Genomic DNA, 14,832 nt, shown 5'->3' on the forward strand with positions numbered 1-14,832 from the left:
ATTCGCCAATTTCAAAACGTCTGGATGTGTTCTGTTTGACTTATCTGTCAGAAAATGACATATTATAATGTATGGAAATTTAGGAAACCAGTGCGCACGACATGCTGATAAAATCGTGAAACTGGCTATAGTTATTACGTATAGAGAAAAATATGTTTCGCCGTCTGTCACATCGTAATGGAATAAATAACATATAAGCGTAATATTTTCAACGCCAATGTTTGATCCGTTGGTTTGATCGGAATTTGACCATCAATTTAAAAATTACAATTGCTAATTTTAAGTTAACGTGTAAGTGCGCAAAGTAAACCAAAGTTTAAAACATTAGTGGATCTAAATCTTATTAAATACTTGATACTATTTAAGGTATAAATATTATATAGTTAAATTAAATTACATAAAACTTTTTATTTACGGCAAACACTGAAAGAACTTATATGTACACCAATAGCATTTCGCAGCCAACTGCATAAATCAGCCTTTTCATTAAAAGCTAAGGCTCTATATCAAACGGTTGTTTCATTAACTTATCTTCAACGATACACTGTTGTTTTATTTTTTTACAACACAGGATTATGGTTCACCAGTGAATTAAACGGCACCGTTTAACCAAAAGTTTAGCCATTAATGAAACGGCTGATTTAACCACTTCGCTACAACATGGGCACCAATATTCTCATATCCCTTCAAGTGGGACAGTGACTTGTACGAATACTATGAAATGGTTACCTTGTTACCAAGTATCCAACATGACTCGAAATTTGCTGTATTTCAAAACAATACATACTGCAAATAATAAAACATCTACAGCAACAAAATGGCATGTCACGATTCACACTCTGAATTTTAATTCCGACGTTCATTGTTTAATCATTGTTTATATAAATCCCACGTACCTTTCAAATAGATAAACTGTAATAAAAATCAGTCAATCTTTCATCAATCTATAGTCATATTGTGGTCATATTTAAGGAAGAATTCTTTGAATAGGTATGCCAATGATATTATATATAGAAACAAGAGGTATGCATGTGGATTCGACAATGAATACTCTTTGCTTGCTTAACTACTTAAGACTTTGTAAGATAAATAAATTTTTTAATGTTATAAACTTAGATTACAAAATAAAAGACAGATGGAGCGTTGCCGAACTAAACCGAATAATTTATCGTCATTTTCAATAAAGCTATGTGTGCTGTCATTTCGCCACTGCACTGTACGTACACGGTGCTTCTGTGTGCGTGTAATGTTTCCAGATATTGAAAAATTTCCCAAATTTTTCCCCGACTACGGAAAAAAGAGGGTTATGTTTTTCAAGTTTATGTATGTATGTATAATATTTCTTTGACACGCCCTGCAGTATAAACCGTTGGACCGATTTTGAGTTGTGAGGTTTCATAGCAATGATCTGAATTATTATGTTAGTGGCGGTAGTGACGTAAGCTATATACCTACATAAATGAGAAGTCAAGTTTTAATTTTTATTTAAATTCTTGTATTACATAAAGACGTACCTGCCTACTAAAGTTATATATGGACAAAATAATTGTATTCAATTTCTTATTAAATAAATTACATAAAAAAAGTTTCAATATTAACCATAATAATTATATTATTTTTTATTTTTCATAATATATGAATACGATAGCGGTAGTTTTTAGTCGAGAATACGGGACATTTTATTTTCATCATATCCATCATGGAATTCACATAAATTAAATCGCCAGCGAAAACGACTATGACGTTTTTAAGCTTTATAAAAGTAACAAAATAATGTATTATGCTTATTAAATAATCTAATAATTATCATGAACCTTTACTGCACTATACAAATAATCACATTCACGATCGAAAAATCCAACAGCATTACCCTGAAGATCTTTTAACCATTTTACCGTTTTACCAATAAAAATGGCAAATTCATTTTCAAAATACTGGCAACATACGTTGAAGTTTTGTATTCCTTCATATCTGTAAAATTATTATTCGTATAAAGAAATAAATCAGCCAAATAATCTACAGAAAACCTGTGAAACGATGTTTTATCTTTTTTTTTGTTTTCGGGAACAAATTTTACAGCGTTTTATTATCACAAGACGGCATTGTTTTACTAAAATTGCAAACCCTTTTTGACGTATTGCATGACACTATATGCGCTATAGCACTGGTGCAGCGACGTATTTGTTTTTGATTTCGTATTTTCTTTGACAAGGGCGACGGGCGGTTGTCATGCTCCATCTGTACTTTATTTTGTAATCTAAGGTTATAAAAATAAAATTAAAAGAGAGATAAAAAATTAAATGTTCCACAAAAATAAACATCCAAAATCGCGAATGCGTTTCCAGCCATTCGAAACGCTATAATAATTATAGTACCTTATAAAAAATACTATAAAGCTATTATAGTTTAAATCATTGCGCTATTTCTATAAAATCAAATATTTATTACAAGTCGTTTGTTTTATACATATGTACCTACTTCTAGAAACGCTAATATCCTAACTAGTGCTAAAATACGTCATATACTCCACAAAAGTACTCCATATCTAACGTTATACTGTGCCCACAGTGCGTTATGCCCACAGTTAAGCCTGTCCCAGACAGACGCGGCCTGCGGTGGCGATCTGCTGTTGCCTTCTTGCTTGACCGTGATAACAATATACTGCCGCGGCCGCGGTGGCGGTCATTCTAACCTACAGCGGCACATTAGCTCTCGAGTCTCACCTGCAAGTGGACGTTAGTAATGGCCAATCGTACGAAGTTTTATTGCTTTTATTGCCCATATTTTGTTTTTAATTCTGTTGTTTTTTTAGTATTTATTTATTTGGTCAACCAACATTTGTTTACAATGATTCTTTAATATAATTATTATAAAACATATAGTTCTTGCGATAAAGTAACAAATAATTAGAGGTTAACACAGCATTCGCCAATTATACAGAGCTATTTCTTAAGAGTAGTAAGTCTTTATGTGATGTATCATACAAAACTGGGTAATTTTGCACTGTTTGAATAAACAACTCAGTGTTTATAGGCATAATTTCACGCGGTACACGCGGCCTGTTGCAAAAATTTACAACTGATCGCGTAATGACCGCCTCATGTCCGCGCGCTCATTCACACAGAAGCGGTGGCGGAGAGGGCGGGGCTTGCGGCCGCGGTAAGCCGCGCTGTGACCGCGTCCAGGCCGCGTCTGTCTATGTCGTTCCTAGAACTTTCAAGTCATCCAACTGACCGCCACCGCCACCGCCACCGCAGGCCGCGTCTGTCTGGGACACGCTTTATGCCTTACGACAGTCATAGATAATAATCTAAAACCAATCGATGGTCATGTACAAACTTTTCAAATGCAAAAAGAGGTTGCACGTCGATCGCTTACTAATATTCTGTCAAGCCGTTCCACGTCGCAGCTGACGTATTTAGCCAAAACACCAGAACAATATGAAACGGAAACATGCCGAACAGACAAACTAATATTCCGTCCCAGACACTATGTTTGAAAAATGGTAGGCTATTCTAAGGACGATGCAATGACGCCTAATCAAAAGATCATAGCAGGGGCCGTGTCTGGTGCAGTAACACGTTTCGTAACTCAGCCACTCGATGTACTCAAAATCAGAACTCAGTTAGAAAAGAAGTTAAGCAAACGGAAACAAAGAACGCTATTCGAGACCTCTAAAAAGATTTTTCATGAGGAAGGCATCTTTGCTTTCTGGCACGGTCACAATCTTGGTCAGGTAAATTATTTATTGATTTGACAAGCTTTGTATGCAAGACTGTGATATCTTCGTTATTAAGAAATCTTGTAGAAGAGTTTCAAATAATCCAAGCTAAAGCTAAATATAATATATTAGCAAAATAACTATCTAATAGAACGATAATATCTAAAAGGAAGTATATAATATATTAATTGAAAGAAGAGAGCATGAACACCACATAAAGTTTAATGATCTACAAATTACATTAAGACTTAAGAGTTACAGAATCTTACAGTGTTTTTACAATTGAAATGCAAAAAAAAATAATAATAACTGTACCATTCCAGATGCACTCAATCTTATCAACTGGCAGTCAGTTCTATGTATATGAATTAACAACAAAATATGCATTTCAATCGACTGATGACCCTAAATATAAGTAAGAACATTTTCGCTTTGTAGTATTTGCTATAAAATATATTGTAGGTACTTTATTAACTATTTAAACTCCTGGCATTCAATGAAAGCAATCACTTAAAGATATTGATTAGCTAAACAATAATGCAATAAAGATTTTACAACAAACTACGCAAATTATAGTTAATATATAAATCTACTTTGGTTGTAAAAATCGTCTAGTAAACTATTGTAATTTTAATACTAATTGGCCATGTTTCTATTAATTTTGCCGGGGCAAATGAAACACAAGCTAATAATATTCTAAAAAAGCTTTATATTATACATATTAAGCTACTCGCCTAAGTTTTACAAATTATCAAATGTTATTCTAATCCAAATGGAGACAAATCCAACAAACACAAAAGCCAGGTATTCCATAATTTCCAATACGTCACAGACGAACCATAGAGTTCCTATGTGGCATATGCGCTGGCTCATGCAGCGCGACCCTCGTCACTCCGCTCGAAGTGATCAGAGTTCGACAGATGCTAGTGAAGGAGCAGTACAGAGGGTTCTTCAATGGAGCCAGAGCGGTGTACAGGTCGGGAGGGCCGCTTGCCTTCTTTGAGGGCTGGGCTGCTGGTGTGCTAATGGTAAGATAGTAGCTGGATACGTTGACCTAGCTCTAAATTGGTTAAGATCCGTATAGCCTTTATTTATCTACACTCATATTATAAATAGAAAAACTTTGTTTGTTTGTAATGAATAGGCTCATAAACTACTGGACCGATTTTAAAAATGCTTTCACCATTCGAAATCTACAATATCCTCGAGTAATATAGACTATATTTAATGTTCCACGGGCGAAGCCTAGTATTAATATAAATTATGAAAGGTTAATAGGTAAAAATGATTGATGTTTCATTTTAATTTCACATTATGGATTGGTAAGTTAGGGATATTTGTTGTTGAACTGAAAAACAAGCGTAAAGTTCTCATCATCAGCCGCAGAAAATATGATGTTAATTCTTATAATAATATCCTTAATTCCATGCATAAAATTTATCTTCCTACTAATTTTCAGTCAGAGTGTAGAATCTTTCAGATTTGTTTGGTACTATATTTTTAAAACTATACCAAGCTCACTTTAACCCAATACATAATTTGTTTCAGCTGGGTCCCCAAGTGGCCATAACATTCTCAGTGTTCAGCTTCATCCAGCCCATAATCCTGGACTACCTGCATAAGTGCACAGAGCTGTGCGAGCAGGTGAAGATCTACGAGCACAGGCCTGAACATCTGCTATTGGCGAGCAGTATAGGGGCCCTGGTGTCCGGGTTCGTGTCCAAGGTGATCATGTACCCGTTTGATTTGGCGAAGAGGAGATTGCAAATCGCAGTGAGTATGGTCACTTTTGTAGCATTCGTTTCATAGGAAAAGCTTTTAAAGAGCGATGGATTATCAAGGAGATCGTATATTGTGTAATATATGCCTGTAAGTGCAAAGGTCCATCGTATAAATAGAGATAAATAATCACACTACCTTTTGTATCTCTGTTCGAATGCAACTAACTTATAGTGCTCCCTATCCATTATTCTTCCCTTAGCAGCAGATACTTTGACTTTATATTATCGGGCTTTAGCATATTGTAGGAAATATAGTGACTTGAAATGTAAATGGGATACACAGATATAAATATTCTACAACTGCTCTTATAAGCTCAAACTAATGACAACAAGGAACACAATATAAAATCGCTATAACTACATGGAAACAGTAATATTCCTATACGTAATGAGGGAAGTATGAACCAATCACGTCCATTAAGTAGGCTCTGTCGACTGGTGATATTTTGTGCGAGTAATGCCTGCATCGGGCTCACTACCGTCTCATTATGTAACACGTATTTCAATCGCTATCTATTAGGAAATAGTTTAGTCGCTTCTATGTTCATACTTGTTCATAATTTTTGACATTGATTGTCGGGACTGTCCCGTCTCTTTTACTCTTGACTTATTTGATATATGAAAAAAGAAATGAAGCATAATGTGATTATAATTGATTGATAAACGTATGTGTCAATTGTTCAATTCAACACGACATAATTAGCATTCAAGTTAGTTGTTTTTTCCCCAGTGTCTGTACATTGAAGGAATTTATAATGTAGGGCATTACTTAACCAAACTTTTGTAATAATGATCACAATATGTAAAAGACACATACGTAAATGAATTATAAATCACTTCAATATTCAATACTCAATATTAATCTCATCTTTTAAATTTAATTTTAAACGACTTAAAAAAGTTCTCGATGAATCTTTAATGTTTTTGAATTTTGATGTACCTGGTTATGTTACTCAGGTTTATATTTCTTTTATAACTTAAGCTGTTAGATGTATCGTGTTAAATGCTCTTCAGAGTTCAGACTTCAAGCTTACATTATTTATATATATTTTATTTTTCCAGAGCCACAGAACGGAAAATAAATTTTACACGCCCACAACATCAAGGAACCTGGTGAAATGCTCAAATTTAATACAGTGTATCTCGGATACAGTGAAAGTAGAAGGATTTCTTGGTCTCTACAGGGGCTTACAAGTCACGGTGTACAAAGCGCTGTCGACAAACATAATAACATTTACATCGTATGAACTAATTTGCTATTTTTTAGTGAAGTAATAATGTTTTGTATTGAATTTTGTATAGTTTCAGGGAATTATATGCTTTGTTATTAATTATTTGGTTTTATTTGGTATCAGAGGGTTTTAGGCGCTAAATGAAAGTTCTTTTTAAATAGATTTAGTTATATCAATTTATAAAGAATAGAAAAAAATCGATCACGAGGCGGGACTCGAACCCGCATCCTTTCGCGCCATTCCGGGGCGGATGCCTGACCAACTCGACGTAGTCAGTCATATCGAAATTAATTCCGTTACGAAGATTAACATGCAATAAGTTTGAGATTTTAAAATAAAATATTTTTATACATATCACGAGATTGTGAAACCCATACTTAATTATTCTAATACATTCCCTCGTCTACACTATTATTATTGAAAAGAAAAAAATGATTGTGTATTTGTTTGAAATGAAGTTTCCGAAATTACTGGACCGATATGAATAATTTAACATTTCACCAGCTAAAGATATTTATTGTGTGTATTTTATTTTTATTCCAAGACAACCGGAATTAAATAATTTATGTGAATTAATCCAGATTGACTAAGTTTTGGAGTAAAAGGCATGTAAGAGTATCTTTCACACTTAGGATTATTATCCAAATTACATAGCAAAAAAAACTAAGTCATTATGTGATACTAGCTTACCACCCGCGGCTTCGCCCGCTTTGTCTAAAACCTAATAAATTATATACAAAAACCTTCCTCTTCAATCACTCTATCTATTAAAAAAAAACATCACAATCCGTTGCGTAGTTTTAAAGATTTAAGCATACAAAGGGACATAAGGACAGAGTAAGCGACTTTGTTTTATACTATGTAGTGTCATCCCGATTTAGTGTACAAAGTTGAATGGATTAAAATCAAGTCTAAAGGACGGTTACATACAAACATACAGCTCATACAGGTGAAGCTTATATGCTAAAAGCGTGTTAAAATGCGATTATAAGTTTATCGAAAAAAAGAACACATTCACTAAATTGTCGGTTTTTAATTGCTACGTCTTTTCCATGAGTTCAGACTCAGGGTCAGTGGATTTAAAATTAATGGAATTGAAAATGTATATTTGTATTTAGATTTAATTTTTTTTTCAATATTCACATTATATTATATGTATTAAATATAAGAAAATAGAAAACTTGCATAAGTGGTCTAATTTCATGTAGTGTGAAGTGTTGTTTAGTTTGAGTCTAAGTTAGATTATAAGTTAAATGCTCAAATGTCACGTAATCTGCATGTTAATAATACTGAGCTTCTAATAGTATCATGATTTTTGGTAAGTATAATGGGTATTTATAATGTTGGGGAAAATGCAATGAAAAAATCATATAAAAACAAACATTCATCGTTTATTTTCTTTGGTTCCTGTATATACAATAAGGTACTTTTTATTTGAGCAAACATTTGATTAGGCTGGATACACGCTGTGAAATCTTTTAATTAGGTATCATTACTTTCATTTTTTAATACTGAATAACAATCAAATGGTTAACAAGATGGTCGAATGAAATTCAATTCATTGACTAGTATTTGTAAATTAATCATCAAAACTATTTTTTATCAAAAATATTTAACACTATTAAAATGAACTAACAGAAAAATGCCTTCAAAAAGTCAAGTTACACACGATCTATGGTATCATAAAAAATCATACGCAGCTACATATTATAGTATGTATCTAGCCTAATCATATCACAAAACTCCATTATATTATATTGTACACTTTTTGAACTTTGCTTGTACCAAAAATGACTGATGTTCTTGTATTTACAATGACGATGATTTGAAGCGTGAACTTACTGCTATCTGGAAATAAGAAGAAATTATATTAATTATTATGTATTATGTACATGAAGAATACCATACACAGTACACGTACAGTACCATACACAGTACGGTACAGTCATTAGTGATTTATTGGTTTTAGTTGAGAATACATTTAAAACACATTGATTGGCCTTGCTCCAGGTACGTGAGTACCCGGTTTTTCTCAAATACAATAAGAGTTAAGACAAGACGTCTGTTACTCTATCTATTAGTATTAAGAATAGTGAATACCTCTTATTAGATATTGCTTTCTTATCTATCAATAAACGCGAAATTTAGTGCGACGCATCCATTCTATATTAAATTACTTTAAATACATACGAATCTTGCAACGTATCTTACATAACCGAATTTTATACAGATATTAATACGAAAACTTCTGTATTTGCTAATCTTGAAGTGGAGCAAACAGTCTTGAGTAATCAGCTCTTCTAATAATCAATTTAATTCTCTTTATTATGAGATGTTATCTACGTTTTGTAAGTTGGTAACCCGCAATTATTGGAGTTATTTAAGACAATAAACGTATGTTTTGTAACTAGCTAATATTGTTTGGAACACTTCTAAATATTTAGATATACAGTATACTAGATAACGATAAATACCCATTTTCAAGATTTACAAAATTAACACCCATTACAGACATTTTAGAATTAAGCGCATGTGTAAAGTGTATACAAACTGGGAACCACAATGCCGTCATAATGTAAGTTCAACATAAAGCTTACTTATCTTAATTCTTAACCTAATAACCAATCACTGATCATTCCAACCACTTCAAGTCCTATGTGTAGGTCCTTGAAAAACAAAAATACGCACCTTAACCTAAAAAACAATGCACCGATCAGTTCCAGCCATGTGACAGCGACTCGCCCTCCCACCCGTGGTGGACGTGCTCCTCATGGTGGTGCACGGGCACGTACACCTGCTTCTCCACCTCCACCTTCTTGATCACCGGGTACGGCACGTGCTGGATCACCGGCACGGGCACGTGCTTGTAGATCGGCACCTCCTTGATCACGGGCACCTCCTTCACCACGGGGACGTGCACGGGGACGTGCACCTTCGAGACGTGGTGGTGGTGGATCGTGTGCACCTTGTAGGGGACGTGGATGGTCACGTGTTTGCTGAAACAAATGGGCGTCTGTTAGTCATAATGTCAAGTCTACAAAACCATGGGGGGTATTTAAGAAGTCGAAAATCAGATAGACAAAGAGCTAATAGTTTTCCGTTTGATGACCTTTATACGCTGATATCAATGATGCCTTTTTTCCTTACTGCAATTAAAGTCTAGCACTTCAATTGAATACGTTTTTACTTAAATGTCAAGTGAAGAATTTTCTCATCTAACAGGCATGAGCATGTTACAGGTAATAAGGAAGAAGATTCGCAATTGAACTATTTCCAATTACACTTAATGTGTGAAGTTGTGTGAAACGAGGACAATTGCATCGAGTTAAGTAACTGCGGGCTCGGGGGCCGCAAGAAAATGTACTTCTTCAGTGAAAGCGATACGTTCGACCCGCAATTGTCATTGTTATTATCTAAATTACTATCATTGCGCTTGAAGGTTACGTCGGCGAATTAACTGATGCTACTGCGGTAATAAAGATTTATTTTTAATTCACATTTATTTTTTACTTTATTACATGCCATCCTTTATTTAGTTTGACAATAAAGTATGTTTGCTTATGAAGTTATGGTTAGCCTATATTTAGCGGTGTGGCTCCGTGAAAGCGTAACAGACAGATAGACTGATAGGCTTTCGCATTTATAATATTATTACGGATTCATGTGTACTTCCCTCTTTATAGCTTTATTGTTATCACTCTATAGTTCTCATAGAAAGCATGGAAGATTTAAAAATATAATGCAAATTGCCCATGCAAATGATTGCGATAGTTGGTCGATAGATAGTTGACCTGCTCTTTTAATTATACTACGTTCATTCATGAATACAGAACGTTTGTTATTTATCTTTAAATAGCTTACGTTCCTCAACATTCATTTTACTATTGCTATAAAAGAAACAGTTAAAGTGAATTGTTCACAGCTTCCGACGTATAATCGTAAATAATTTAGACTGCTGTCTTAATGACCGGTTGTTCCTAATGCTAAAATCTACAAAATAAAAATAAATCTGTTTTATGTTTCACAGTAAAAAATATTGCTTAATTTTTAAGTATATTTCATAATTAATCTTATTAAAATGATGACTAAAATTTGATTTAATTTTACGTTAAGCCGTGTCAAATTTTCATAAGTTAATGATTAATGACCACGTCCAATCAAGAAATATGTAACCTAAAAGATCGCTAATACTTCCTTAACACCATAAGCTTATTATACAACAAGTGAATGTTTTGTTTTTGCGATTACTTGAACCGGTTCTGAAAACTTCAACACGCCGAATGTAGAACACTATCTCGCTTTAGGTTTGCCAGCCCTGTTTTTTGTGTTAAATATAACAAGGGCTTGTTCACGAATTCAAGAATTTTATAATAAAACTTCTATCTAAAAGTTACGATAACATAAACATTGTTTCAACATTAATAATTATTGTTTTGAATTTTAAGATTTACGTACGATAAGACTGGAAAATTAATTTTTGGCAAAAGTCTTTAGAGAATATGTTTAAAAAAAGTTATTTAAAGTTTTACTTTAAATATGTACGACATCACAGATAAGTAAATCGAATATTTACTAATTTAATTTAAAAAAGAGTTGATAACCCTAGATATGACATAATTTAATAACCACATGCATAGGTATATCCAAAGTTTTGATGGACACTAAATAACAATGTTTAAGAATCATAGGAAACACTTTGATTATATGTATAGTGCTTCTTATTCAATGTTGGTATTTGATCACAATTCAAAGCGTTTAGCATTACATAAGCTGGAAGGTGCATTAATAAACAAAGTCTGTATTGGGCTTTCACTAGGATTATGCAGATAATTTCCAATAAGGGCAATCATTGTTGGAACAATGTAGGAACATTACTTATTAGCAAATATATGGGTACCTACACAAAATAATTACTAAAAGTTATGTTTTGAAAAAATTCGTTAATAGAAGCTTATACTATTATAAACTATGCTATTAAACACAAAATGAGATCACTCACTCGCATAATATTGGAGTCCGTACAGATGCCATTTTTAAGATTGTAAAAATAGTTTTTTATAGCATGACTTATAATAGATAAACAATATAATTTAACATAATATAATACTAAGTGATTGCGTGCCAACGCGTTATTAATTAATTGTTTGATTTACTTTTACATTTTTAAATTTCCGTTGTTTTTATACACACAATGTTTTCGTATAATATATAATTGCACATATAAAACACTTGCGTATTAGGAAATAAAACCGTTACTAGAGCTCGAGATTAGCATTATGTAATGATGAAGATGTTAAGGAGTTTAGTGATAATATTGCGTGAGATGACTTTGCAAAAAAGCTGTTTACAAATGGTTTAAACCAGACAATTCACATTTTAACAAACATTAACTATGTTAATGGGGCGAGAATCATCAACACACAGTTATTTTTTGCACCCGAATTAAAGCAAAAGTTTGATAGACTTTTTCAAATATTTATGTATGATCAATCGCGTCGTTTAAAATGAGTTTAATCAAAGATTAACTTTAAAATTTAGTAGTCTATTAGACCTGCTAATTATTGCATTTGCCTGATGATTAGGTAGTAAATAAAAAAGAAACTTACTGTCCACCGTATCCACCAGGAGTGGGCGCGGCTACGGCAACGGCTACCAAGAGGGCAACGAGCTGAAACCACAATGTGTATTAAACATTAAATAATATGTAAATACTAAATTAAACGATGTGTTTACTATTTGTTCTCGCCACGAAACTTACAGCGAGTTTCGCGTACATCTTGCTTATTTGGCTGGACTGATTTGTTACACTTTGCCTGCTGACACTTGCTGGCTGTCTATACTCACATCGATCCTTAACCAAGCTTATATACAGCGGTCTCGTGTCCAAGGATTGCATAATACTGCCCCTTGGTTCATCCCTACTAGCCCGATTAACCCGGCTATTTTAGAAAGGCGCTCGTTTTGGAGGTATGGGAATCGAAAGGCGACTCCGCAATTTGGTGGGGCAGCCGCAGGTGGGGTGAAACGTAGCTTAGTTCTAGATGCGTTGAGGTCCACGTGGGGCTATTAAAGTGTACAAGGAATGTTTCATGTGCAACTGTTCGAAAATCTTCACGCAATTGGATGCATCGCGTGTCCACATGTGAAAGATAGTTACATATCCCTAAGGTACAGGTAATTTAATTGCAATAGTTTAACAGTGATTTATTTAAGTTCAATTTAATATGTTACTCTTAGGAGAACTTCAGGTCTTGGAAACATTGTGATACTTTTCTCATTTTGTAAACATTAACATTTAATGTATGGTTCATTATAAGTTAACTGAGTTTTAACGTAAACTTTATTTGAATTATGTTGACTTTTGATAGACACTCTTAACTATAATCTATAGCAAATTTTAACCTTAGTATTCTCGAATATTCTGTAGACCTTATAGTTCTGTAAGAAAAGTTATGCCATTAAAAATAGCAAATTTTTATTATAATTTATATTATAATTATTTTATTGTTATAACATCAGCTTGCTAATGCGACTTATTTTTTTGCGCACGCTTTGCGATTTATGCGAGTGGTTTTCACAACAATAACACATATTTTTAACATTTATAATAATTATTCTGTATATATTTAACCTTATTATATTAAAATATTCATATCTATTTTAATTTATATAGTCCTAAAGTAAAATCCCACCCATAATTAACACAAAACAAGAAGAAATTGAAATTACCGCCAAATAATAAAATTATGTCATTGATTCAGTCATACAATCAAGAAAAATTTGCTTGGTCAAGTGTGAAATCAACTTTCATAAAAAAAATAAAAAATAAACATGAAAAAAGAATTAAATTTACAATACAAACATTTACTCATTCCTTTAATCTTATCATACAATCATACATCAGTCATTAAAAAGTTGATTAAAATTGTAGAATATTTTAATCAGCTTTTAAGTGTCACTTTCTATTTTCGCCAAAAAATATTTTAATAAGTGTTACATAAAAAACGCAGATAATAAAAATTTTGCATAGCTTAAGCAAATTTAATAGTAAAATTATTTAATGCATTACAATACTTGAGGTTGCGTCAAAATTGGCGCGAATTAAGCAATGTTTAAGATATTTGTGTCGTAAAATAATATGCGATCATATCTCTGTAAATTGACGCCTCCATTCCAATAAGTGATTAGCAAACTAGATATTCTGATATTATTTTCATCAGAACTTTATGAACAATGCTAATAATTTGGTGAACTTTGAAATTTGTGACAATAAGCTCTAAGCATGGGAGTAGATATTTAGGTATTTTACTTGAGAAAAGGGTGTAAAAGTAGAATGCTGTATTATTAAAATATTATTTTTTATTACGCTTATCCTATGCTTAAAGCCCCGGACTTCCCTGTTATACCATATCCTGTTAACGCGTAATACCTCTTACACAAAAGCTTCTAGAATAGACAGTGGTGATTTACTAACTATAAGACTAACTAGTAACTATCCATAGATGATATTTTCATAATTAATAAATTCCCCATTTCTGACACCCGCTCCTGTTGGTCTTAGCGTGATGCTATATTAGCCCTCCTCGATATCCCAATATTGGCTATCCCAATCCAACACTGAAACATTTTTCAAATGGGAACAGTAATTCCTGAGATTAGCGCGTTCAAACAAACAAACTCTTCAGCTTTATAATATTAAGTTTAGATATTAAAGCATACTCATTTAGCAAGAGTTGCAAAAAGTCGCTTGTTTTTATAACATTAGAACGAACCTCCAAATTTGAGGTCTCACGCACCCGCCGGATCTTTTGCAATTATCAACACATTACGAATTGTTAAATAAATTATATTACTATTATCTTAATCTGTTTAGTGATTGCTTTTCCAGAAGATATTTATGTATTAAAATATGGCTGGGTCTATGTTGCCGGGTTATAAAGATTTGCGTAATTATAGGAAGGTCAGTACTTTAAAATTATAATCTAGATATATTTAGTGTAATAGACAAGCATGACCCCTTGCTTCACTTGTAATCTATGGGGAGTTCCTGGCCTCTGAGGGTATTATAAGTATTATCTATTTATCTGTGTCGTTGTTA

General features: G+C 33.0%; 2 protein-coding genes across 2 annotated transcripts; one reads left to right on the forward strand and one right to left on the reverse strand.

Annotated features, from left to right (window-relative positions):
* The first annotated feature begins 3,452 nt into the window (after positions 1-3,452).
* On the forward strand, positions 3,453-6,805 carry LOC123705295 (mitochondrial thiamine pyrophosphate carrier-like). Its single transcript, XM_045654030.1, has 5 exons — positions 3,453-3,736; positions 4,045-4,136; positions 4,554-4,749; positions 5,270-5,494; positions 6,565-6,805. The coding sequence occupies exons 1-5, from the start codon at positions 3,503-3,505 to the stop codon at positions 6,775-6,777; spliced, it is 960 nt and encodes a 319-aa protein (XP_045509986.1). The 5' UTR covers positions 3,453-3,502; the 3' UTR covers positions 6,778-6,805.
* Positions 6,806-8,105: 1,300 nt separating this feature from the next.
* Positions 8,106-12,614, reverse strand: LOC123705465 (uncharacterized protein DDB_G0272720). The gene is made up of 4 exons (XM_045654243.1): positions 12,493-12,614; positions 12,341-12,402; positions 9,423-9,730; positions 8,106-8,582 (listed from the first exon to the last, which is right to left on the reverse strand). Exons 1-3 carry the CDS (start codon positions 12,508-12,510, stop codon positions 9,448-9,450), a joined length of 363 nt encoding a protein of 120 aa, XP_045510199.1. The 5' UTR covers positions 12,511-12,614; the 3' UTR covers positions 8,106-8,582; positions 9,423-9,447.
* Between the last annotated feature and the right edge of the window lie 2,218 nt (positions 12,615-14,832).

This window comes from Colias croceus, chromosome Z, assembly GCF_905220415.1.
Source record: "Colias croceus chromosome Z, ilColCroc2.1".
NCBI classification, from domain to species: Eukaryota; Metazoa; Arthropoda; class Insecta; order Lepidoptera; family Pieridae; genus Colias; species Colias croceus.